Below are 25,015 nucleotides of genomic sequence, written 5' to 3' on the forward strand. Positions count from 1 at the left end.
CAAGCCCTGAAGGAGCTCCTACAAGCCATCCTGCCCAGGGACGAGCCAGGAGAGCTTTCCTCCTGTCAGGATTTTGGCCGCTTTCCTTCCCCGGGTGCCCGCTCCCCGCCAGAGGGCGCCGCCGCTCCTCAGAACTCCCCTCATGGAGCGGGGCCCCCGTTGTCCCAGCGACCGCCGGTGGTGCCGCGGGGTAGGCGCTGCCCGACCGCCGCCGGGTTTGGGGACACCGTGGGGCTTGGAGGGGACGTGGGGGACCGGCAGCCCTCCGAGGGGTGGCTGAGGCGTTGTGTGGGTGCTGCGGAGCCCCGGGTGCTGAGCGGGTGCCGGGGCTGGGGGAGCGGTGGTGGTTTACACAGCCCCGGGGGGCGGCCCCGGGCCGCGAGGGGGATTTGGGGGGGGGGGGGGTGCCCGAGGGAGGTGAAGGAAGGGGCTGGGGGCGCCGGAATGGTTTTTGGGAGCTGGGGAGGGGGTTGTGGTAGTTGGTGGTGGGGTCTGCTGGGAATGCAGCTGTTTGGGGTGGAATCCTAGAATCATAAAGGTTGGGAAAGACCTCCCAGATCACCTGGTCCAACCATCCCCCTACCACCAGTGTCACCCACTAAACCATGTCCCTAAGTGCCAGGTCCAGATTTTCCTTGAACACCCCCAGGGACGGTGACCCCACCACCTCCCTGGGCAACCCGTCCCAATGCCTGACCGCTCTTTCTGAGAAGAAATGTCTCCTCATTTCCAACCTGACCCTCCCCTGGCGCATCTTGAGGCCATTCCTTCTAGTCCTATCACTGGTTACCTGAGAGGACAGACCGACCCCAAGCTCCCCACACCTTCCTTTCAGGTGACTGTAGAGAGCAATAAGGTCTCCCCTGAGCCTCCTCCAGATACATGAGGTGGGTACAAATGCTGCTGTGAGCGGTGCTGATGACAGAGAGTTTGTACCAGCGGTGAGCTGACGTGTAGGTGGTCACTGCAATGAGCATCTGGGAGCCATGGCGCTTGGGTGGCAGTGTATGGGACCTGCTTCCTTCGAAGAATGAAGTGACCGCATTAGTTAGGGATTGAAAAAGTGCTGGTGACAATAGTGGGGGCCTACCAAGAGCTCTGATTTATTTGTTTGGGAGAAGAAAAATAGATCTTGCCTTCTCCAAATGGTTTCCTGCTGGTTTAAAGTCTGTGGTCCATTCTCAGTCCCCCTAAACATGTTTTCTTCTCTCTCATCCGTGTGTATTTTCTGTGGCTTGCAAAATAGAGCAAATCTGTCATTATCGTATGTTCTTCACCTTATTCTACAGCTGGGAGGCTTGCTGCTCCCTGCACAGGAAGAAGTTCATAAAAACTTTGTTGGAGCTCACCTAGGTCTTGAGTTCCAGAAAACAAACCTTTCCAAAGTACTGCTGCTCAAAATGTTTTCAGTTTGTATCCAGTTTTAAGCAAGGGATTCAATTATCCATTTAATAGAAGAGACAGAGAACATTTAAAAAAAAAAAGTTAGGAATTTCTGCAGTGATCTTCCATTTCTGAGGTGAACCAACAAAATGACTGTTCAAAGTAGATTCAATACCACCCAGTTAATTCTGCACTGGAGATGGCTGTCAGATTATTTGTTATATGTAAATACATATCCTACACTTGTGGATCTGATCTGGAAATTTTAAAGAGCTTCAGGGGAGTTAAGCACCTAACTCCTTGTCTCAGTGAGGTTTTTTCTTAATTCAATTGGTCTCTTGAAAATCTCGATCTGAATGTTCTAACTTGAACGTTGTAACAATTTTTAAAGGTTTCGTAAAAATATCGTATTAAATAAACTGAAGCCTAACGAATCAATATCTGTAAAAGTTGTGTTTGAATGTTACGGAATTATATGGCTTCAGACTTGAGTGGGTGCTCAGATAAAAAAGGATTTTTTCTTGGATAATAAATGTTTATAGTTTTTACCACAGTCATAGTGATACTGTGACACAGGCATGATTGTAATGAAGTTCAACAATAGAAATCTTTTACTCCTATGTAGCAGCCATAAAACCTTTGAGCTGGGACACTTTGGAAATTCAAGATATTGCTGGTGGGAGTAAGATTTGTCCAGGATTCTGTGCATGGAATTAGCTCTGTTTGTGACTTAAATAATCAGGTGTTGCAGAGACTGTGACTGACTGCTTTACACAATTGTCCCTAAGAGTGTGAATTTGTCTTCAGCAGCAGAACAGACAGAATCTGCGCAAGGTTTCCAACAGACTGGGAATAAAATTCTTCTGGATAAAACATGATGACAAAGATATTCCATGGTCTGGGGAGCTGCGTATTGACCTAGAACCCAAGGTATGTTTTCCCTTTCTTTCACTTGTAGAGCTGCCCCTCAGTGAGCATTTCTATTACCGGCCTTTCTGCGGTATACTCTGCAGCAAAGTGGCTGTTCTCAGCACGCTCACTTGTTTCATCAACAGGCATCAGCTACTCATCTAGGGTAGAAAGCAATTTTGTATGCAGCAAGCTGACCTTGCCTTGCTTCAGGGTATGGTGAAAGCATTGAGAAGGCATGTGCCAGTGTATGGATTAGAGTGCGTGTGTCAATAGTTGGTTTCACTTCATTCCCTTGATTTTAGATCAATTTGGCAGGCTTGCTGTTTTACCTTCCACTATTTTTTTCCTGTTTCCTTGTGCTCGTTTTAATGAGCTGGAAGAGTATCCAGCTTCTGCATATTTACTCACAGAAAAAAATAATTGTTGCAATCTTAGCTATCCGAGTGATAACAGAGTTCAGAACTTGAGCAGAAAAGCAGTTTAAAATGAAAACAGGTTATGTATTATGTTCCTAGTCATTCAGTATAAAACTTCCTACATTATATGAACTAACCTGAATTTAACATTTGATGATGTGACTGCAAATAGTGAGAAATCTTTGTGAGTGCCCTTTTTTACGACTTTTTAATTTTATATAATATATGCTACCAGTTCCATTACAGAACTATTCATTGTCAGTTGAATTCTGAGTCCGGTAGTTGTGAAAACATACCCAGGGAATACTGCTGACACAGATATCCCTTCAGAGAGTGGTTTTGTTCCAGCTCTGACAATGAAAACTGATATCAGAGTTGCAGTGAATGGCAAATATTCATAGAGCTAGGAGAACAGAAGGAGAGGGAAAGAGATGCATATTAACAAGTGAACTTGATAAAACAAGCCTGACAAAGAAACAGGGACAAAGGACTGTAAAAGGAACAACTGCTTGTTTGATTTGCAAGAATGTAAAACAACCCACAGTGAGGGATGCAATAAGGAGCTAGAGATAGAGGCCCCTGTTCCCGAACATCTCTGGGCAGGACAGCACTTCAGGATGTCCCCAGAACATGGACCTGAGTTCTGACACAGGCAGGATTGTTGCTGTCAACAAAGCATCTTTTTTCGTTTATATTAGAATTGTTCAGCAGCCTTTGACGTTTGTAAAATAAGACGTTTTGTGGATCATTTTTTTCTCATTTTGTTTCTTCCTTTCTGCTTGCCCTGTCTTCCTTTAAGGTCTAGCTTCCAGCAGAAGTACAACAAAAACATGGAAGAGAAGAAGAAAGAAGAGAAACCAAAAGAGCAACTTTCAGAAGAATCAGCTTTCCAGGAAGCCTTACTGGAATTTCAGTAGGTTTAATATATTTAACTTTTCACTTATATGGAATATATGAGTGTATAAAGCAGACAGCAAAGAGAAGTATCCAATTGAGAACCTGAACTGATCACCACATTGGTTATGGGAATTTTGCACTGTACTTTTTTTTTTCTTATTTTGAGTTTTCAAGGCTATTTTAGAAATCTACACTTTTTCAACTGCTATGCTACGCCTATAAAAAAGCTTTTAAGTGGATCAAAAATAATTTTGTGTCATTAGGATATGACTTAGGACAACGAGTTTTAATAAAAGCTAAAAATGTTTTTGTCTGTTAGTAGCAGATGTTTGATCTGCATGCCCTGAGAGTGCAGGATCACGTTTGATTGTACTTTCTAGAATTCCCTGGTGTTCACAGAGGTATGTAGTCACTAGCCAGAACCTCAAGACCTCCGATTTGTTCCTCCGGTGCAGCTGAGAGTGGAGCACAAAGGAAAGTGCTATGTGCAGTAGACCCTCAAGTTAAAATCCTGGCCTTACGCAGGATAAGTTCTGAGCTGCTCCAGATTGTTCCAAAATCTCTAAAATGACTGTCACTGTAGGGAATCATCCGAAGAAAGGCCATCACCGTTTTTCAGTCCCACGTCTTGTATGAAAAGTTGCTGCTGGCAAGTTACCTGTACAGCAGGAGAAGAAAACCCTGCTAAGATCAGTATCTGATGCAATGTCATCCTCCACTGAATGCAGGCACCTCTGCTGCACCAATACATATTTCCAAGTCGTGTTCTCATTGTGCTCTACAAAAAGCAAGAGTTTTTTAACAAAATTGAAAAGCGTTATTAAAATTATCTTGGAGCACGCATTTCATCAGGAACAACCAGTCACTGCTTCCTGTTCTTTACTTGTGTAGATCCAAAGGAAACAGGATCAGTCATGACAGAGCTATCCCACATCCCGTGGACCTTATTAATTCTCAGAGTCCCCACCCAGCCAAACAACCTAGAAATTATTTTCCAAACAGTAGTTGTCATCACTTCTCCCCTGTGCTTTCCATGAATTTATATTCAAAATGAAACTCAAGCTACTGTTGCCTCAGTGTCAGTCCTTCACGTCTGTAATAAATCAGTGATAAAAGCCTGAAAACAAACACAAAATCCTTTACTATCTGAGTAATTCAGCATCATCTGTTGGGCTGGCTCCCTAGGCAAGACTGACATATATAATCATCTTAATCATGCATTTAACTCTCCCTCACTGGTCTCTGTATAGCTGAATGGAAGCACTTGGTCATTTGGGGAGCTGAAGGGTTTGTTTTCAAGAGAGTGTAGCCGCAGCTAGATAAGACCATGTTATTTCTTGTCATGCACACCCAGACTGTAAATTGTTTCTAATTAGCAACTCCTAACTGTGCAGTTCCCTGCTGTATATATTGTTTAGTTCTTGTGAGCGGATAGGAATGCTTTTCTGGCTTATTTGCTTCTTAGTCAGTAACTCTTGCTCTCCTTTTTTCTCTAATAGCAGTCAGAGCTGCTGTGAAATATCATCAGAATGTATAGTTGGTGTATGTTGTTGCAAATCACAGGCTAAGTGAAGTCAGAAGCACAGCTGAGCAAAGCACTGTCCTCGGCTCCTAACGGAGGATGTAGGTGCTCAGTGCCAGGACGGACTCCGTGGACATTGCACACACTAAGTGATGAAACTGTGCACCCAAAACAGGAACCTTACTCACAGAATAGTAACTCTACCCTCAACTTCGTACCTCAGTGTTTAAAATCACGGTTTCAGAGAGGACCACAGGAAAAATCTCATTGTAAGCTTACATGGAGGAAAAATTGATTTTGACCAACTTTTTGAAAACAATGGAGAAGAACCTTAAAGCTTTTTTTTAAAATCAAGCAGAGAACAGAAAGAGCTAAGGGGAATATGCCAAGAAGTTATGTAGTAGTCCAATTGATTTGATCTCCAATCTCTTGGGAAGATGATTGAAAAGACTAAAATTAAGCTCTGTGATTTTTATCAGAGAAGGAATTTGAAAGGGAAAAACCTCAACATACAACGTTCAACAATTATCATCATTTTTAAAGAGCAAGCAGCACTACCTCAGTGTAGAAATGAAAAGCAGGGTGAGCAAATGAAAGAGCAACCATGTGCAGTTCTGGTGACATCTATAGGAGTTTACAGGATGTGGGGTTTTCTGTTTCAGTTTACAAAGAAGAGAATACAAACTTCCACAGTGAAACAGACCAAGTTTAGCTGAATCCTATCACAAATAATATTTTCCAAAAAAAAACAGCCAAGAAAAATATTTTGCTAAGAAATAAGCAAACTGTATTACTAGGCTGAGGGGAAAAACTGGCTTCTGGTAAAGTTATTGTTGTGCATATTTAGATATCCAAGCAAACAACTGCTTTATCTGAAGAGTCTTCCACTGAAATACGGTATTGTACTGACACACGATGTTTAGTTTCTGAAACAATAGTAGAGGAAAAAAAGGAAGAAAATTAGTTTTCTTTCTGGCTTTCTCCTTCTCTCTCTCCCTCTCCTCATTTGCCCTCTCCTTACCTCTCTTCTCATTCTTTCCTTGTCTCTGTCATCTATAACTTTTCTGTACTGCTATATCGTGCAAAGCAGCCTAATAATACAAGCTAATGTCCTTTGCATTCCTCTTTAGGAATTTTCAGGCATATAATATTTGTTTAATTTCCATTCCTGCATTTTCTTTTGCACGTTGAAGAATGGTTGCTGTTTACAGTGAGTGTGTTATTTTGCATTTTCAGTACTGTTCCCTAGTTCGGGATTGGATAGGAACAACAGTCCTGTGAATTACTTGCCCCAGTAACATCCTATAGAAGATGGACAAAACTCTGATGGTACCAAAGAGGAGGGATTTTTTTTGGTAGATGATGAAATATTTCAGCTAGCATGCAGAGTTGAGAAAAATAGTATAATCAAAGGAATCATCAGTCTAGTTTTTGGCTTTTGGAATCTGACAAATACCATGGAAAAAATCTTCAGATGAAAGTTTCAATATGTAGTAGACAAAATAACATATATTTGTTCTACCTGTATGTATTTTTTACATTAACAAAGTGGCAGATATATAATTCCACTTCATGGAAAATCTTAAAATAGCAGAAATTAAGATCCACATCAGTATGCAAAACACAAAAATTGTTTAATATGGCAAGTGGTTTAGGAGGTCACAGTGTGTGGCCAAGCTGTCACCTTTGTCTGATAAGTAATGTATTTTTGCTGTAGCCATCACCTCCATGTCCCTCCATGTAGCCCCTCTAACTAATATCCTTGTACTTAGTGGAAAACCTGAAGCCCACCTGGGAGCACACTGAGAGCAGAGCAGACAAATCTAGTAACCTCCAACTTACATGACTCAGTCCCTGAGTGATCCAATTTTAGCCAGGAAAATGCGACATTCTTTTAAAATTATATATTTTGGTAGAGAGAAACAAAACAAAACAAACAAACAAAAAAAAAAACAAAAATAAACAATAGCAGTTGAAACAGTAAAAGATATTGTGATAATTGTACCATGCCTATTGTGCTGTATGGTGAATGAATTTCAGGAAGATGGAGGAAGATTACAGAGAATTTCGCAAAAAGACACCATTTGCAGTCCAACATTTCTCATTCTAGAAGAGAGATCATTAGAAAAAAACATTTCTTCAGCCGCTGTGGCAAAGAGGATCACAAGTGGTCTATGAAAATTGTGAAAGCAGTGTGCTAGTTCTTTGAAAAAAATGTGTAGGTTTACTTAGAGAACTACTGCAGTCCCCATTCCCTTAGCACTTTTTAGAGTTACTTAACAAGTTATTAAAGTAAACTTAAGTTCTTGGTGGAAAAAGCAGTTTGAGGCTCACCAAATCAAAATTTTGGAAGAATTGGATGCCATTTAAGGCTCCAGTTTGGGATTCACCTGGCCTATCTCTGAGTGAGCTGTCTAGGCTTCCTCTATAGTGAGTGATGAGTAATAAGTATTTACAGAGCACAAATTATCTTGTCTTAAAAGAGACCTGAACAGTAGGTCATCTGAGCCACAGCCGGAAAGGAAAGAACCTGCTTCTTCCCCTCAGTAGCCACTGCAGTAGCCAAAGGGATGGAATAAGCAGGGATTCTGCTTCTCACTATGAGCATGAGATCCAAACTGACATGAAGGTCCAGTTCTATATGGAGGGCATTTCTTTCTGTGCAGTGAGTAGTCCCAAATTAGTGAATCAATATGATACAAAAAATACATCTAAGTAGCATTTATGTCTAATCTAGCTTAAACGGCATTCCTTTTTCTTGTTTTTGAAAGGATTTCTCTTTCTTTACTCTTTCCCCACAGAATTGAAACAAAAGAAGCAGCAATTGATCAGGTTTTGTGTGATCTGAAACAAGTGGAAAAAAAGAACAAAGAATATCATGAAAGAGTAAGTGACCACACATCCTTCTCCCACCATATTTCTTCCTCCCACCACATTTTATACATGGTATTTTGACTCAGAGATTCAGTTTTATTTTTTTAATCCAAATGCTACATTTACTGCAACTAGTCATTGCAGTGAATCTCTTGCAGTCAATGAAACTAGAGTTAGTGAATCACTTTATAAGGTGAGAAGTTAAAAGGTGTTATAAAGCGTAGCTGTCCTAAATACAACCGTGCAAAAAAAAAAAAATGAGCTGCAGGAGTAGAAATGCAGATTTGGGCACAGGAGTTTAGTTCAAGTGAGTTCAGTGAAGGTGATTTCCAATGCATATGAGGTACTCAGCAACTATCTAAGTATTTACAATTACTCTGCATCAAACAGAGGACAGCAAGCCAACCTTTCACTAGGTAACTTTACTGTATTATGCTCAGATTTACCTTCTCAAACAATCCTGCAAATATTCCTCAAGGAGGTAAAGAATACAGCTTCAGCATAAAGAAGAAGAAACAGCATTATCTGATTTTTGTTTGTAGTATTAGCAGATCTGACTACGTATAGAGATTTGCTGACCTTCTCTGGTTCACTTCCGAGGCAATGAAATTGCACAGTTTCAAAATTGTCACAAATTATGAGAGTTTAATTATTCTTTCAAATTTAATTACAATCAAAAATGAACAAAAAAAAGAGCATCACACTGTTGTCTAGGTTTAATTTTTGGCACTGCTTGATAAAGAGGCCCCTTCTTGTTGGTTAACAGTTGTGTTACTAGGATTTTTTTTTAAACAAAGTTAAGTAACCTTGTTATGATCGAGGTTCTAATCACACCTGAGTGACACGTATACATAATAGTCTAAGTATGGCACCTGAGAAACGAGACCAGTGGGCTTTGAAAGTGGATATATATACAGTCATCTAGTGAAAGGAATTAAAATCTCTCAAAAATTCTTTACGTGCATCAGGTGATCAAACAGTGTTGCGGCTTGCACTTCCCAGAGCAGGACACTAAAACCAAACAACCTTAGTTGTTTTAGTACACTAAAACAAACTCTGTCCTTCCCATGCCTGCTTGTTCCTTTGCTTTAAAAAATACCCATCTACTTAGTTTTCCTTGGTGTTTGTTTCAGACTTGAAGCCTAGTTCATGGTCTCTCAAGGACTTCTTCAAACTTCAGACTGTACAAAGTACTTCAGGGCATTCTTGTAGTGCTATTTGGGGTCCCTTCTCTTTGGGCTACAGCTCTTTGGGCTCCCTTCTTTGTTTCCTGCTTGATGTTTCTGAGCGGTTTAGTGTTAATCCTTTTAAAAGTGGGGAATGTTTGAGACTCTCTACTGCATTGTTGTTGTTACAGTTTGGCTGGTGTGGTTGTTTGCTCCCTCTTGGTGTCCTTTGGGAGCAAATATAATCAGTAATTTCAAATCATTTGAGTGTCATTTAAAAGGGTGATGGCAAGGGGACGTAATCACAGTTGTGGAATCGGTAGGTATAACTCGAATTCCAACTTTGGCAAGTCTCTCTGCTGTGGTTATGTGCAAGTGACTTGATTGATGACATTTCCACGTGAAGGTGTTAAATTGTCATGAAGAATGTTGAAGTGAAGAAGTAAATAACTTGTGCATGTGAACAATGTTATTAAATCGACCCACAAGGAGCTTTCTTTCCAGGCAATGGAGGGCTATTCATGTGCTGCACCAAGTAGAGTAAGGCAGTCATTTGTTTCTCATTTCCTTGTGGTAATGGACTTGAAGTTATTGAGAAACTTCTGAGACAAACTCTCCTCTCCCCTCCATCCTTTTCAAACATGAAGAATAGCTGTTTAGCTGAGTGGTTTTGCAGTGTGTCCTGGCACCGGTACAGATCTGACTTTTCTTCGTTGCTGAAGTTTGTAAATTTGAGAACCAATTTGAAAATGTTTCAGCATTTGCCTTTCCAACTCTCACAGAATGACCATCTGAAGGAAGAACAGCAGGCACACATCAGGCGTATACTCAGAAAAATAGAAGAAAAGGAGAAAGAGCAAGATGAAAAGGAGGTTGTTACTAGGGATGACGTGGAAGAGTCACTGCAAGCCACATGGCAGTACGCTAAGGACAAAGAACAACTTCTGAAAGGTACATTGTGAGTTGCAGAAGCATGGTTTGTAATTTACACGCTTGGAATTAAATACTTGTTTGCAATTTAAGTAGAGATTCAGTGTCTTTGTTACATAAAAAGCATACAGGTTTTCCTCCCCAGATTTAATTGTGGAGGCCTATAAGTAAATCTGTTAATTAAGTCAAATTAAAATTCAAAAGAAGTGGGTCTTTTATATAAACAGACCTAGTATATTAGACTGTTTTATTCCTTCCACGTGACACGTATTACTGTGCAAGTACAGAGGCTTCCTATTTTACATTACATTGAAATTCATGAAAGCTTTATACACTGGCTCCACTGGAAGATAAAAAATCAGAAATCATGGCAGCAAAAATGACTGGGTTTGGTTGTTGAAAGCCGTGGCTGCCATCCCTGTGATTTTCAGTCAGAGTGAAATCACAGGTCTTTACTTACAACATGCCAGTGAGAACTGTTGTCTCCTTGGCAGAATAAGAGCTGGCTTTTTTCAGCAACGATGGTGGCCCTTGACACTGTGTCATCATGTTGTAGTGTGTTGTAACGCAGAAGAGTCCCCCCTCTTTCCCCAATCCCACAGAAAGTGCCTTTATTAAAGAAATTGAGGAACTCATAAGAATTATGAACTATCAGCTCAAGAAATTGTTAATAATCTGATGTTCTTATTTCACTAGACCTGCGCTCCCAAACGGAAGAAATTGACCAACAACTTGCAGCAAAGCAGAGTGAGAGGGATTACTGGTTGGAGTACAAAAACGTGGGAAGTAAAACACATGCCAACAAGATTAAGAATCTGGAAAAAGACATCAAGGAAGTCAAAGATGACCTTCACAGGGCTACAGGTCAGTTTACAGCTAGTGTAATGCACATTGCTTGCATTAATTAATTAAATTATAAACTTAGTTTGAGGTCAAGTTATAGTCATTTCTGACAACTTTTCAAAACTGTGTACCTAAGCTGAGCTGCATAATCGTGCTGTAAGACAGAACTCTATCTCCATGAAAGTCACTTTGTTAACAAAATTAATAAAGTTACAGAAATGATGAGCATTTAAAGAAACTGATAACCTTCTCTTCTGGCTATTTTCTTGTAAAATACAGGCAACCCGTTTTTTTAAAAATGTTGCTGTGAAGGCCAGCAGTTTTTTTTTTAATAGGTTTATGCGTGTTTAGATCTCCTACACACACATCTCCCTTAGCTCTCCTATTTGAAAATGTTGACTCTGCTCTTGTTGCTTCTCGTCACGCTTGAAGCACTTTGCATGTTGAAAACTTCTCTGACAGGCTCGTGGTATGAGCTCATTCTTGGAACACCGTCCTTTGAATTGAGCACGCTGGTTTAAATTCAGGACTAGAGGGAGCTGTACAGCCAGTGGTTTGAACTTGGCCTCCTGGTTGCATAGTCTCATGCGTGAGGCCCTGCAAAACTGCCAGCGCAGACATACACAGATCCTGGGAACTGTTTCAACACTGACACAACAGGGGAATTAATTTAAGAGCTCATGTATTCTGGTGCCGAGCGCTTTACAAACCCATTAGATCTCTTTACTACTGCACTATTTTAAAATCATTTAAATATTTTGCTGGTATGTAACCCGTGCTGCTAACAGGAGAAGGATGTCCCGGTTTTCTCCCTTTATGACCCTCTCAGTATGCGTGACTACAGCCAAGCAGCTGGTAGTAACAGGCAGTGACGCTGCTCTAACAGTCTCCCTATATTCCGTGCCAGCCATTACCAGGCACCAGCTACTGTGGATACGAGCCAGCCAGCTATCTTTTTTTGTCTCGTGAAACATATTTTATCGTGATTAAGATCTGCATTACGCTTTCTGCGTTGCCAGATAGCCCGTCAGAGGTCAACCTCTGTACTCAAAGAGAGGTCGGTGTTTTTCATTGTGTGTTTTCCCTGTTCTGAATCAATTGAAAACTTTTGCTGTACAGCTGCTGGTATATGGAAAGAAAAAGAGAATAGGCTCTTATATAGAACGCCAGAACGATCCAATAGCAACATTCAGTCTGACCTCCTGCATAGCACAGGCTACAGAGCCCAAAATGTGTGACTGAACAGAAGCGTGTTTGTAGAGGGGCTGTCACAGAGACACCTACAGCAGTTGCCTAATTAACATCCTGCAAAATGGTGCTGCCAGTACGGGATGTTAGCATACTTTTTTACTCAGCCTCCTGAAATCAAACTTGTGGCTGGGGAGTACTGTCTTCTAGCTTACATCCAACAAGTTCCCAGTGCGATGCTGCAGCAAATTGGGTTTGTTCAGTTCCCACACATGTAACAGGCTTAGGGAGTAAGCATAGGTGGGGAGGTTCCTGTTTTTTTATGTACCTGACATTGGCATAGCTCTTGTGGTCTGGAGATGACATTTTAAACAAAATCACTGGAGCGCAGAGGCAGCAAAAGAAAGCCTAACATTTACATGAGGTCTGCGGAAAGCAATGTTGCAGTGAGACTGAGGGTAAATAGCTTCCCTGGAAAAAACGAGCGTGTCTGAACAGTTCCTCCTTTGCTTATTCCCCCAATTCATCTCAGATTGTCTCGCTGTCTGAAAGAATGAAGAGGTGATTTAATTACAGTCTGTAAGCACTTCCCAGTTCATTCTGCCAAGTCCAGATGGTGGATTGATTAAGGTAGGCCAGGTTCCACCGTGCTAAATTAGGAAGTAATGCACAACTAATGCACCTTTCTTATTTGACTGCCTTTGATTCCACAGCGGGTCCATGACCAGACACTCATTTACAGCCAGGTCAGCAGCAGGCTGTCTGCAACACAAGTGCAGAGCTAGGCAGAATTTCAAGCTTCTGGGACAAGTGTGAATTGCCTTCCTTCAAAGAAATTTGCTACAATCTCATTAATTCTTTCACAAGGAGAACATACCAAGCAGCGCCGGGCTATTTAGTACAGCACAAAAACAACTGAAGGGAAGGATGAAATAATTAAATAGCAAGAGAACAGAATTTGAAGTCAAAGCAATTCAACTAGATACAAGACATACTTTCTAAATAAGGACCACAAGTAACAATGAAAGCAAATAACTGAGGCAATTGCCACATTCTCTGTTTTGTCCTGTTGTCAAATTGGACCCCCCCCCCCCCCGGAAGGCTTAGATAAGTCAGAAAATTCATTAGGTCCTGTATAATGATAACTGTCTGAAAAAATGCTGCCATAACATGATCTAATATGCTTCTGCATCTAAAACCTAAGTTTTCTAAGCACATCTCTTGCATAAATCCAGGAGCTGTGCTATTAAGAGAGTCAAAATGTAGTGGTAAGATACAAATATCTTAGAGGAGAATTACTCAGCTTAGTAGCTGTTGTAGTTGCCAACAGAAAATTGCAAGCTACTTCAGATTTCTAGTTTTTTGGTTAACTCTACTGTCCTTTGGGTTTAGAAGGACATTTTCTATGGACAAGTTAGATGCTCCATGGGACAGGATTCAGTGCATGGGGTGGTGGCTGACAAGTTTCTCCTTAGGAACAACGTGGCATGTATCTATTTGGTGTCAGAAGACATTGATGTTAGATAATTATGTCTTTTTTTTTTTTTTTTTTGCTTTGAAGAATATTATAGAAAGGCTTTGAAAGCAGTGAAAGAAGAAAACGACAGACTAGTTGAGCTGTACATGAAGAAAAGTAAGGAACAGGCACCAGAGGTATCCCTTCTGTCTTTTTTCAAAATACCAACTGCATCATAGCTATGATTTATGTACTCTGCATTAATAATTATCTTAACTGGAATTAAGACACGGAACTTTTTTAACAAAGTGAGAGCAAAATAATCTGTTAGTACTTTTACTGAATATGGCTTAGCTTTTTTTTTTTTTTTTAACATCTGACCATCAATGAGTAGACATGGGGCATTGTACAAGAGGAGTTGTGGGAAATGGGGGCGCAGGTAGTACTTGTTCAAAAACATGTCACTTTTGCTGTCACTTTAATTTTTATGTTTACATAGAGATCAAAAAAACATGTCATGTGAGAACCTAATGCAAAGGACTTCGTGTTTACAGTCATCTACACTGGCATCTTCCCTCCCAGTTGTTCCTTTCCTCTCGCTGACATCAATAATTAAATAGTAGTGATGGCTCATTAGCACAGAGCTCTTCGTGTCACTTGTCATAGATCAGTGCTGCCTCGGTTGTGATTTGGCTTGTCTTTTTTTAAGAGCCAAAGGTTTGATATCTTGCAAACAGGAAGATTTGAACAGTAGTGGGAACTCAGCGGAAATTGATAGGCAAAAAAGAAAATTTCCTAACTCAAATATAGGAAACTATAAAATATTGGTAAATTGCTTGCCATATAAAGCACACTTTATATGGGTGATGGAGAAGAAACAGCTGGCGCTGTGGGCTAAATCTGCTCGTAATCCCTCAGGGGATGTTACAGTCTGTCTTGTGGATGTTTCTTAATTATTTCCTGCTAAAGAGCAGAAGGTTCTTTTTAGTATACAGCACTGTCAAAGTCCTGCTTTCAGAGACGGTCTTAAATTGTGTTTTCCCAGAGTGCTGTAAGATACTTAGACAAAAGCAGCATCAGAGAAATTGAAGAGAATGAGTGGCTGAAAGAAGAGGTAAGAGGATCGCTTGCTCTCAGTTTATCGTGGCAGTTCAGGTTTGAAATACAGCGGCCTGCAATCATAACTGTCTCCAGTGACTGGACTCTGAAGACTTTAATGGGAGGGATGAAAACAGTTTTGGAGAAGGGGGCTTCAGGCAGCTTTAAATGGGAGATAATAAAGAAACCCTGGAAATTCGGACACCGAAGAGAGGAAAATCAAAATTGCACAAAGTTGTAATTGGTTCCTTGATAGCTTTAAATTGTTCTTTAATGGCAATTTAGAGTTAAATATTAGATATAGGTAACATTTTGTGTCCAAGAAAACCTTTTTTGTGAGCCAAATTCCTGACACTAATTTTTCCATGTTTAAAGTTTGATATTGCGTTAGTTCCAGTCAATGCAGATTCTTTGTTGCAATCAAATCTAAGCAAGAGATTGGAGGAAGGAAATGCCCTTCCCCATCATGGTTTAGAACTGAGCAGAATTTTAGGGGAAATTAATGAATGAACTTACAATTTTTTAGTGCCAATATCAAGAAACCTGGCAGTTTCTCCCTTCTACCTACTAGTTTCAGGTATCACAGCTTTTGAGGCAATGAGGTAGTGGTCAGCAGAAGGGAACGAGTGCTTAATCTGCATAAACAAGCAGGAGCTTGAATTTAAACGTCCTATCACAGAATGTGTATGTAAAGCTGGAGGACTCCCTTCCCGTCTTCTGTCTCACAAATTTTACACATTATTAGGCAGTGTCAACAGAGGAGATCCAATCTGGAGCAGTCTTTCGTGCTGACAGGCCCTCTTCTCAGACTTGAGGGCTGTGGGTTTCTTTCCTCTCAGCTAGAAGTTTCCAGTGTTATGAATTAGCTTCTTTTGTTATTAGTTTCCTATGGTATGAGTTAGTGCTCTGAATTATTGTGGAAAACAAAACTTATTATCACTGACTTCTCCAGTCCTCTGAATTCATCCATTCATTTCCTTGGCTTTTCTTACACAGATGGAATGTTTTCCTTCAGGCTGATGTTTATATGGAGCTGACAGACTCTTCCAGTATATTGTTTTAGGGAGATAAAGATTTCAGTTTTGTCCCAGTTCAAAATTTACTTTTTTTTTCCAGTTTCGACACTGAACTGAAAAATGAGTTACCAACACAGACCTAAAATAATTACCTCAAAATTTCAATGAATTTGGAGAATACAGTCACAATTTTTCAAGTTTACTGTGCCACACCAAGAGGATACAAAGCTGCATCACCTCATGATGCCAAGCCACGTTCTGTTACTGGTTAATGTCTTGCCATTTTCACCTTTTTTAACCCCTGGGAGAAATGGGAAGTAGCTTTTCACTGCATATTTGGATGATTATAGCTGGGTGAACTTGGCCTAGGTGAGAACAAAAGCATTCAGGTCACTGAGTACTGTTTTTACATATGTTCATATAGCTCTGATTCTCGGGAAGGTTTCCATCCCATAGTGCTTTCCACTTCTCAGTGAAGGAGGTAAGAACTTGGTTGTCCTTCAGGAAAATGAAGAGAAACTGTTGGAGCTGAATAGCTGGTATCCTATTGTTAATGTAACTTTGTTGCAATATGGGGTGATTGCCAGTCCAAAAGACAGTAAAACTTGGGATTTAGACAACGTTGTGGCTAACTTGGACTGAAAGCATCACTAATTCTGGGTAAGAAGGTTTTATGGAGTTAGAAGAGGAACACTTGCTCAGCAAGAGCCCGAATTTGTCTCTGCAAAGATTTTTCTCTCTCAAACGTCCAGTGTGAAACTGAAAAAAAGAAAGATCCAGAGTTTCTCTCTTCCAGAACTGTTTGGCCACATGAGATGGTTCTGCTGTCAGGGCTTTTTTCCTAGGAATACATTATTGACTATTTTACTAGGAAAGCTTTCCAATATGGGTATAGTCTAGCTAAAATTACTTTTTTTCTTTTTAATTGCCAAAAGGTTAAAGTGTACCAAAAGAAAGTGAGAGACTTGAAAGCCTCTGTTCAGCTCCTAGAAGAAGAAAATATAAATTTAGTGACAAAACTGATTGATGGCAAACTTCAGAATCTGAGAGTACCCAGGTAAAATGATGCCTTTACAGACTCAGAAATGATTATGACTTTTAAAAACAATGCCTACTCCTGCCTCTAAAGCTATTGGGGCTCTCCAACAACAAAACCAAGGTGATTTTCTAGTTGTGGGGAGGCAGAATATAACTGCATGGGGGACTTGTATCTTTGAAGGATGACAGTGACCTTGTAACCTCCTAAATAACAAAATTCAGGGAAGAAGCTGTTTGGTTTTGTTTTTTTTTTTTTTTAAGACCTATAAAGACGTAGCCACACTTGCTTTTTTCTGATGGAGACACAACTGGGTCTTGGAAATAACTTCTTTCTGTTGCAATTGTCTCAGACCCAGCTTCTCAGACCAAGTGCTGAGTAGTAGATTTTTCCCTTATTGTTAGCAAAATTTTAAAGGATGTGAGGATTAATATGTAAATTATATGGGTTTTTGCAACCTCCAGTGAAACAAATGGCATGTAGTACTGAGCTGAAGTAAGGAAGAGGCCTTGGGATGCCTCTCTTTGTAGAGGTGCCTATAGTATTAGTTCCTTTTGTATTCAAATAATTGAACTTGTTTCCCAGAGAATGATTAATTTAGCTGCAAAATGTCATCACCAATGATATCAAAAGAACAGCGTAACAATGAGAATGCCTCCTCTTCATTCCCTAGTCCCAGCTCAGTGATTTCAGCCCTATTGCACAAAAAAGTTCAGTGTCTTAAGTCAGAAGTGAATATTTTTCTCTGCTCTCCAAACTTTGGACTGCTTTTAAGAAAGAGCTGCCAGTTGCGGTTTGAATCTTGGGCTGACTGGAGACTATAACATTTGTTTTCTTTTAGTCTCGTGGACGCAGTTGAACTAAAGCACTGAGAACAAAAAAGAGCAGCATATAGCCACTAAGCTACCTGGCTGCCTCCGTTGCATTTTTAAGCCATTGCGCTATCCTGCCTTTGTGGTTGAGCAGCAAATGGCTTTCAGAAAAGGCACTCTCTCCCTACCCCAAAAGATTGCACAGGGTGATTTAGAGAGAAAAGTCAGACCTCTAATGTGAGTTTCACTTTTGTTGTTGTTGTTTTCTTAATTTTATAGGCATTTGTGTCTTACTCAGGCAGCTGGCTTGCAAGGTGAGTTCTCCCAGGATGAAATTAAAGGAGTAGAGCACAGAGAGTACTCAGGTAATGCACATGGCAGCAGCTTGTAAGAACTGATAAGTCACTGAGCATTGAAAAACTTTTTATTGCTTAAGGTTTCTCCGAACTGCCTGTTTTACATGGTGAGCTCTTAATTTCCCACTACAATAATGACAAACTGTAGGTTGGGTTAGGAGGAGAAAACACCGTCTGTAATAGTTTGAAAATTGAAATCAGTGTTTAGGTTGTTGAATGGAATTACCCGTATACAGCTAGCCAGGAGCATGGTCAGTAGGATCAGCCACCTTTCACAAAGATGCTTCATATCTTAATCAGTTCTTTACTGATCCGTGTCATCATGACTTCGTTATCATATCCTGTCCCAGAGAGGACACGCTGGCTTTCACTTGACATGTACTCGCACCTTGCAGTCATTCAGCTCATAGAGGCACACCAAAATTAATTTTAAATGAATCGCTAGCGACAGCAGATGAAGCTGCGTGGAGCTCAGCCTGAACTGAAAATCTTGGTAAGCAATACTGAACTTTGGGCTGAATATACCCTGGTAGGCGTGCCCAGGAAAAATATATGCTGTTAGGAAAGAAGGACCACATCAGTGTGTTTAGCCACTCAGAGTAGTTTATATGGATTCCTTAGCATCGTGTTTTCTTTTGCATCTTTTTGTGAGCAGAAGGAAGAGGGAAAAAAAAAAAAAAGACAAATCGAAAAGGTAAGTTGCAGAAATTGAAGTTGTAAATATGTGAAAAAGTCTGTTGAAGTTGTGAATATGTGAAGTTCTGATCGGTTCCAGCCATGCATGGGCCTTTGGAAACCACTAGGTCAGCAAACGTCGACTAAGAGCTTGGAATTAGAGACATGTTTACTTTGAACATTTTGGCTGTTACCCGTGCAGTACCTTCACCTAGCGAAGTAGCTCTTGTTCCAGTAAGCTGGGATCAAGTCACTCTCCCAGACCAACATAAAACTTGACAGTCCATGTCCAGAACTGTTTACCATCACGAGAATTGTTCGACTGCAAATGTGAGCTGTGCAGGGGAGTTATAAGTAGACTAGCTGTGTCTCAGAAACTTGCATATGTGTACATAGAGATGCATACACTGATATAGAAATATATTTTTGCTGTTTTCCTGTTTTTTAGCTATTCATGGCTTTACAGGATTTAAGCTGAACTAATAAAAGCTATTTTTTTCCTGTCCCATAAGCCCATCACTTCTTAATTCCAGTCAATTTCAGTCCCTGATCTTGATCAGAATTTGTGAGCAGAAATAAACATAGAAAAGGCAGTGAGCAAAACCAACATTTGGCTTGGATTGCCAATTAAAAATCCTGCCAAGCTGTTTATGACATGGCAGTGGCCAAGCCACAGTAAAGATTGCAGGCAATGCTCATACTGAGTACTAATTCTGATCTTCATAAAGTTTTAACAGTTACATGCACATTATTCTTCTCTTTAAAAAGCAAAGACAGATGGAGAGGAAAGCCTCAGAAGCGCCACAGTGCCCTGTCAGAAGAAAAAAGCCTCTCCAAAGATTCAGTCTGAAACAGAGGATGGGAAGCCTCAAGACAGTGATGAGGAGCTGCAGGAAAAATCATTGACTCCACTTAACAGCTTGTATGAAGTTGAAAAAGATTTCCAGGTATGAGTTCAGGTAATCGGGTCTTTCACTGACACCAATGGAGCGTGAACTGCCAGGAGAGGTTTTATTCCCGGTGTTACAGCAAAAAAAAAACCTGGACAGGGTTTAGTCCTCGAAAGAGGTGATGGCAATACTGCTCCAGGAGATCCTCGATTGCAAAAAGATGCTTTCTGGTTCCATCCAATACTGCACACTTGAGTTATGAGAATTTGAACACATTTGTAAGTAAGCTAATTACTTTTGGAAAATATATTATTATTCCACGTCATGGATTTCTACTGCAAAATCAAGAAGTGATGTGGAAGTGGTATAGACTGCAGGGCTCACCGTGTAAAGATAACTCTCCATAATGTTTCCTTTCCCTTGAACATTCTATTCAAACACAATAACATTAGTTTTTATTTAAACAAACATCTATTTCTAGAAATTTGGCATTAATTTAATAACCTGCAACTTGTGCTCAGAGAAGTCATCCTGTTGCTTTGATCAGAGACTGCCTTAGGGAATGGCTCTGTCCTGAAGAGTCATGGCATGGAAAAGCTGAACATTTCACAAACACACACAAAATCTGTCCAGGTGCTTGTTTCCTTGCAGCTGTTGCCTCAGGAGAGGAACGCTAGCTTTACTCCTTCCCTAGCGCTGCAGAGCCCACCCCGCTGAGGGACACAGGTGCTGCTGACATTCCTGTATGTCACAAAAATTAAGGTATAACTGCAAACAGTGGCATTGCATTGGCAACTAATAGGAAAACATTTACTAAATGTGATTCAAGACCTTGTGCTGTAGGGTTCCTTCTTTCTTCTCCCTAGCCTTGGCTGTACTGCTGCTGCCTCTAGGGAACTGTAGCGCGCTTTGGTCTCTTCTCTAGCTGATTCACTCGCTTTCCCAGCAGAAAAGCCTGCCTTTTTTTGTTGTTGTTTCCTCCCCTTGAATTAGTTTTCTGTTGGGTTAGTCACCTGAACTGAGTCAGAGGCCTACAGAAGGCCAGAGCCAGCACAAGCATGGCGCAAGCACTGAGCTGGACTTGGACCTCTCCCTTTTGGCAGTACTGGGCTGTTGGATTCATTTAATCCTTCTCAGGGAACTAAACTTGGGAGCAGAATTTGGGCTGCAGAGAAAACATTATTGGTGAAAACACAGGAAAAGAGAACAGCGGGGTTGCATCCTCCTAAGATTAGCTGGTTTGTAGGTTAACCCATTAACACTGAAATCACTGAACACGGCAACCTCAGGACAACACTTGTAGAGTTGCTTTTAAGAAGAAAGATGCTGTTCGTTTAGTTTGTTGTCGAAGAGCTGCCTCTTTTCTCTGCAGCTGCAGAAGAACGGTATTTTTTCTTCTTAAGGAATACTTAAAACTGGGTCCTCTGGAGTCAAAGCTAATGTGTGTGGTTGGAAGAGCCATGCCTATTCACAAGGAGCCAGAAGAAATGCCAAGCAAGAGCCCCACGGAAGATGGCTCTGTGGGTAAATCCGACAGGCACATCACAGCTCAGATGATCAAAGCCTTGACTAAGGAACAGGTTGGTTAAAAAAAAATCAGAAGCCGTGCTGTTAACAGACATGTAACGTTCTTGGTTCATTAAATATTTGCTCTGTCGTTCAAAGAGTGTGTGGACTTTGTGGTTACTATTTTTGAGTGGCTGAATCATCTCCACATAGACGTTTAATTAGGGACATGCCCAGATGGCAAACTGAATGGCTGTTTTCCTTAGTCTTGGAGGTATTGCTGGGGCATATCTTGGGCTTCTTGGTCCAAACATCTGCACGTGTAGCTGAGAAGTTGTTGTGAGAAGTTATATCTGAGCTGTTATGAGCCAAGCTTTGTGATCCCTACTTGCCGTGTGTCAAATGTGGAATTCCAGCTCGAGCAGACACTGAACGCAGGCTGCCATAAAATGCAGAACTGCTACAAAACACTTAATTCTTTGCTAAATCAGAACCCATTTACCCAAGCGCAATTCAAATATTGCTGGAAATTCAATGTTTGAATGTATTTTATCTGTCTGCGTGAAAAACTCCACTTAAACATATTGCAATTACTAAAAGTTAATTTTCAAATTTCAAAGGCGTAATTTCAAAGCATAAAAATCATTAAAGTCTTTAAATTTGTTTCAGAATTGGCCAAGTACGTTGTGTAAGCCTTTATTTTTGTTCCGTGGCTGGTCTCTCTGGACATGTATCTTAGCACACTGAGTCAGGGATTTTTTTCCCATTCTTATTGTGCATCGTGGACGCCCTGTCTGGAGTACACAATGCAGTTACTTCCCCAAAGGCACAAATAGGAAATGCGTGGGTCAAAAACCTATTTAGAAACTTGCGCTGGCATCAAATAGTCCAATTTTAAACTCTTGAGGGGTTAATCAGGTACTTGGAAGAAAGCTTTTTTAAAATAAATGACCGACCAACTTACAGCCGTGCAGCGTCTCGGTTTATCCCATGCTTCAGCACAAACATTTTGCATTCTCCAGGTGAGCTCAGCCGTTCCTGCCCAGCAGGTGTCTCCTTGAGCTGGAGGTGAGAAGAAGCTGACTGACTGCAGCTCCTTACAAACACAAAGAATAGGAGCCTTCATCTCAAACCCAACCGCACTTGCACTGCCACGTGGTGAGCGCTTGAATGAGTTTGGCCGCGTCTCTGCTGTAACCCTGCTGAGTTGCAGCAGAGGCCGAGGTGACTCCTAATATTCGCGTGTCCAAAGGGGGTCCCTGCTCACGAGGTGCCAACGTTTTAAGCACAACAGCAGCCCCTCCGTGGCTACGCCACCTCTCTTTGAGTGCAAGCTGCATGAGCTGGCGCGCTTGAAAGCGGGATTAGTTCTGCTCAGTGGTTAGTCTGGCTTTTCGTATAGTCATAGAATTAGAATATGGCTTTTGCTGTTAGAGAAAAGCCTCGCCTTCTTCCCACCACTCCCCCGAGGGCATTTACAGGGATGTGAACGTAGGGCCCTTCTCCAGACGGCTCCGTGCTTATGCCCATCATCCACACCGCACCGTAGGGCATGTGGCAGGACAACATAAACTTGTACCTCAGGAAAAAAAACAGCTTTGCAGCTTGAAATCACCGTTTAGATTTTAACCGTAAGTGCCTGCGTGGGCGAGAGGGAGTTAAAAAGAAATGTGAGGCATGCTAATTAGGGTGCAAGCCACAGGGAGCCTGCACAGGCCAGAAGCAACAGCCTGTAGCAAAACGTAGTCAAGTGTCTCAAATCCCCTTGGCTTCCATGGGCTTAGCATTAGGGCAAGGGGGAGGCTTTTATGGGGGGAACAGCGAGGTCCTTAGCATCTGGATTTGATAATTTTCTCACTGCCAAAAATTCTCAGGCATGAGCAAGGTGTTGTAAAACAGAGGAGCTGATCAGCACACTCTGGCAGCACGGCTACCACCTCCAACTCCTGCTTAGACAACGGGAGTCGGGGGCACCGTGCCAGTTGGTGCAAAACTTACACAGGAGGAGCATCCTGAAATTCCCTGCGTGCTGAAATATTTTCCTTTTACTGCGGTTACAAGCATAGGACGCTAGTCGGGCTACAAGATATAAGGTTTTTTTTGTTAAAACCACAATTTTCTTAGCACTGGGGAGAGCTGGGACAGACGGACACTTTCCTGCAAGTGTTCACTTGAAAGTCAAATTCAAGCTAAAGAGCTGTGAGCAGCACCCAGCTGCAGGTAAGCAGCTTCAATAGAACTGAAGTAAGTCCCACGCGCTCCAACTAAGAAACACCAATCCACCAAATGGCTAAAAACACAAAGTAGAGCGGTGTGGACTGCTAGGCAGTGCTCATGGAAGCGATTTCAGATGCTTACCTCAGCGTATGGCTGGTTTGAACCCTCTCTGAGCAACTTCCCCGTAGGGGCAAGCAACTGGAGCACCGTGCTCTGCAGCCCGAGCTGCGGGGAACACGGGTGTTTGGAGAGGTTCGCAGCCTCCCATGCAGCCAGGTTATATAACCAGGCGGTCCCTCCGCAGGTGCAGACCTGTAGGTTTGGAGAAACGAGGGCGGGAGACTTGTTCTGCAGCATTTGTTCTCGTCTGCCTGCTTTCCGAGAGTATTCAACGGAAGGGATTCTGCGGGCAGCGAGGAGCTTGCCAGAATAAGGGCAGGAACTAATGGACCAAAACGTTTCGCTGTACTGACAGACCAGGACCAGAGAACCGAGTATCATTAGCACCTAAAGCCACTGATGTTTTAAAGCTGGATGTTCCTCTGAAAAAAGCTTTCCCTTGGATCAAAACCCTTGGATTTTTGACCCACTGTAGGAGCAAGGACGTTTCTGTGTACCACCGCACCTCAGAGCTCGTGTTCTGCAGCCGACCGCAAGCGCCGCGTGTTGTTTTAGGACACGGCACGGTAACGAGACGCCAGCAGTTGCTCCCACGTTTGGCCCACAGAACAGCTCCACAAAAAAACTGGGGTTTGACGTGCTGCTGGTCTTTTCCCCCCCACCTTTAGTGGTTAAAGAGCAGCAAGAAGCTAAAATTGTATCAAATAACGCTTCTTAGCAAAAACAATACTTGGGGAATTGCTGGGGCTGGCACGGGGACGTTCAGCTGTTATCACTGAGCGGAGCAGAGATCTGCACTACGAAAATAAGCCTGAGACCTCAGCTCTCCTCGTACGCTGCAGGAGACAGAGCAATGGGTTTGCACCCAACCCGTTTTCACTGGCATTATCAGCAGAACAGCTCAGGAAGTTGTCTTTTCCAAGGCTTTTCCATCTTCGCCTCAGGAAACTTCCTCAGCAGAGAAGCAAGAAAAGCAGCAAGAAGCACATTCCACTCGACTCATAGACTGAGGTGTTACCTTGGACAAAGCATCTCCCCCAGGCGAAGTGGAAGGAGTTGTTTGCTCAGGCTTCGGACACAAAAGGGCAACGCTGCTGCCACCCTGCTTGGCGCCGGGGGAAGCCCTTGAGAGCCCTCCCCGCACTCGTTCTGACGGAGGCAGGACGGAGCAAACGGATCAGCCCCTTCCCTTCGTTCTCTCGTTTTAACACAGAAAGCATCGGGAACTCACAGATTTTTCTTGTCGGGCAAGTTCAGCGAGAGAAGCCAAGGCCGTTTGTGCTCTCCTCGCTGCAGCGCGCGGGAGCCGCAAAGGTCAAGTCAGAGGCCTGCCAACAGACCAAGGAGAAAGCTCTTATTTACATATGCTCTCATTAACATTTTTTTTTCTTCCATATTCAGCACATTTCTTCACTGCCCATCGCATTCCCTTGTCAATCTCCTGCTCCCATCAGCATTTTCAATCTCTCTATCATCTCTCCCAGTGCTTTGGCACCCGATTCTCCCTTTTCTGCCACAATCTCAATTATGTCACGGCCTTCAAGCTGCAATCCATTTACGTCTCTCCCAAACTTCCACCAGGCTCTGCAAACACCTATTGTTCATCTAACTGAAGCAGGATTTCACCCCGTGCCCCCTTTCTTGCTGAAGGGCTGCTCGGCAGCTGGAATTTTGGGAGTTCAGCAGCTGGTTGAATGGGTAC

The 25,015-nt window shown here is 42.0% G+C and overlaps 1 protein-coding gene and 1 long non-coding RNA gene across 12 annotated transcripts; one reads left to right on the forward strand and one right to left on the reverse strand.

The window, feature by feature from the left end:
• Positions 1 to 142: 142 nt before the first annotated feature.
• Positions 143 to 21,925, forward strand: CCDC83 (coiled-coil domain containing 83). Of its 10 annotated transcripts, XM_083821061.1 has the most exons (13): positions 206 to 288; positions 836 to 887; positions 2,194 to 2,313; positions 3,511 to 3,624; positions 7,932 to 8,016; positions 9,953 to 10,121; positions 10,797 to 10,964; positions 13,693 to 13,784; positions 14,633 to 14,701; positions 16,637 to 16,758; positions 17,829 to 17,914; positions 19,349 to 19,527; positions 20,874 to 21,925. In XM_083821061.1, the coding sequence occupies exons 4-13, from the start codon at positions 3,542 to 3,544 to the stop codon at positions 21,057 to 21,059; spliced, it is 1,239 nt and encodes a 412-aa protein (XP_083677187.1). In that variant the 5' UTR covers positions 206 to 288; positions 836 to 887; positions 2,194 to 2,313; positions 3,511 to 3,541; the 3' UTR covers positions 21,060 to 21,925. The 10 variants fall into 10 exon arrangements, with proteins under 10 accessions (XP_083677189.1, XP_083677192.1, XP_083677187.1 ...); XM_083821063.1 differs by lacking the exons at positions 206 to 288; positions 836 to 887 and adding an exon at positions 143 to 190 and having other exon boundaries at positions 2,191 to 2,313; XM_083821066.1 differs by lacking the exons at positions 206 to 288; positions 836 to 887 and adding an exon at positions 150 to 190.
• LOC310892849 lies at positions 8,633 to 24,308 on the reverse strand. 2 transcript variants are annotated; one of them, XR_014578520.1, is made up of 2 exons: positions 23,335 to 24,308; positions 8,633 to 9,961 (listed from the first exon to the last, which is right to left on the reverse strand). It is a non-coding gene; the product is annotated as an uncharacterized lncRNA (long non-coding RNA). The 2 variants fall into 2 exon arrangements; XR_014578521.1 differs by lacking the exon at positions 23,335 to 24,308 and adding an exon at positions 21,941 to 23,327.
• Positions 24,309 to 25,015: the final 707 nt, after the last annotated feature.

The sequence above is a fragment of the Anser anser genome, assembly GCF_964211835.1.
Source record: "Anser anser genome assembly, chromosome: 1".
Classification (NCBI taxonomy): Eukaryota; Metazoa; Chordata; class Aves; order Anseriformes; family Anatidae; genus Anser; species Anser anser.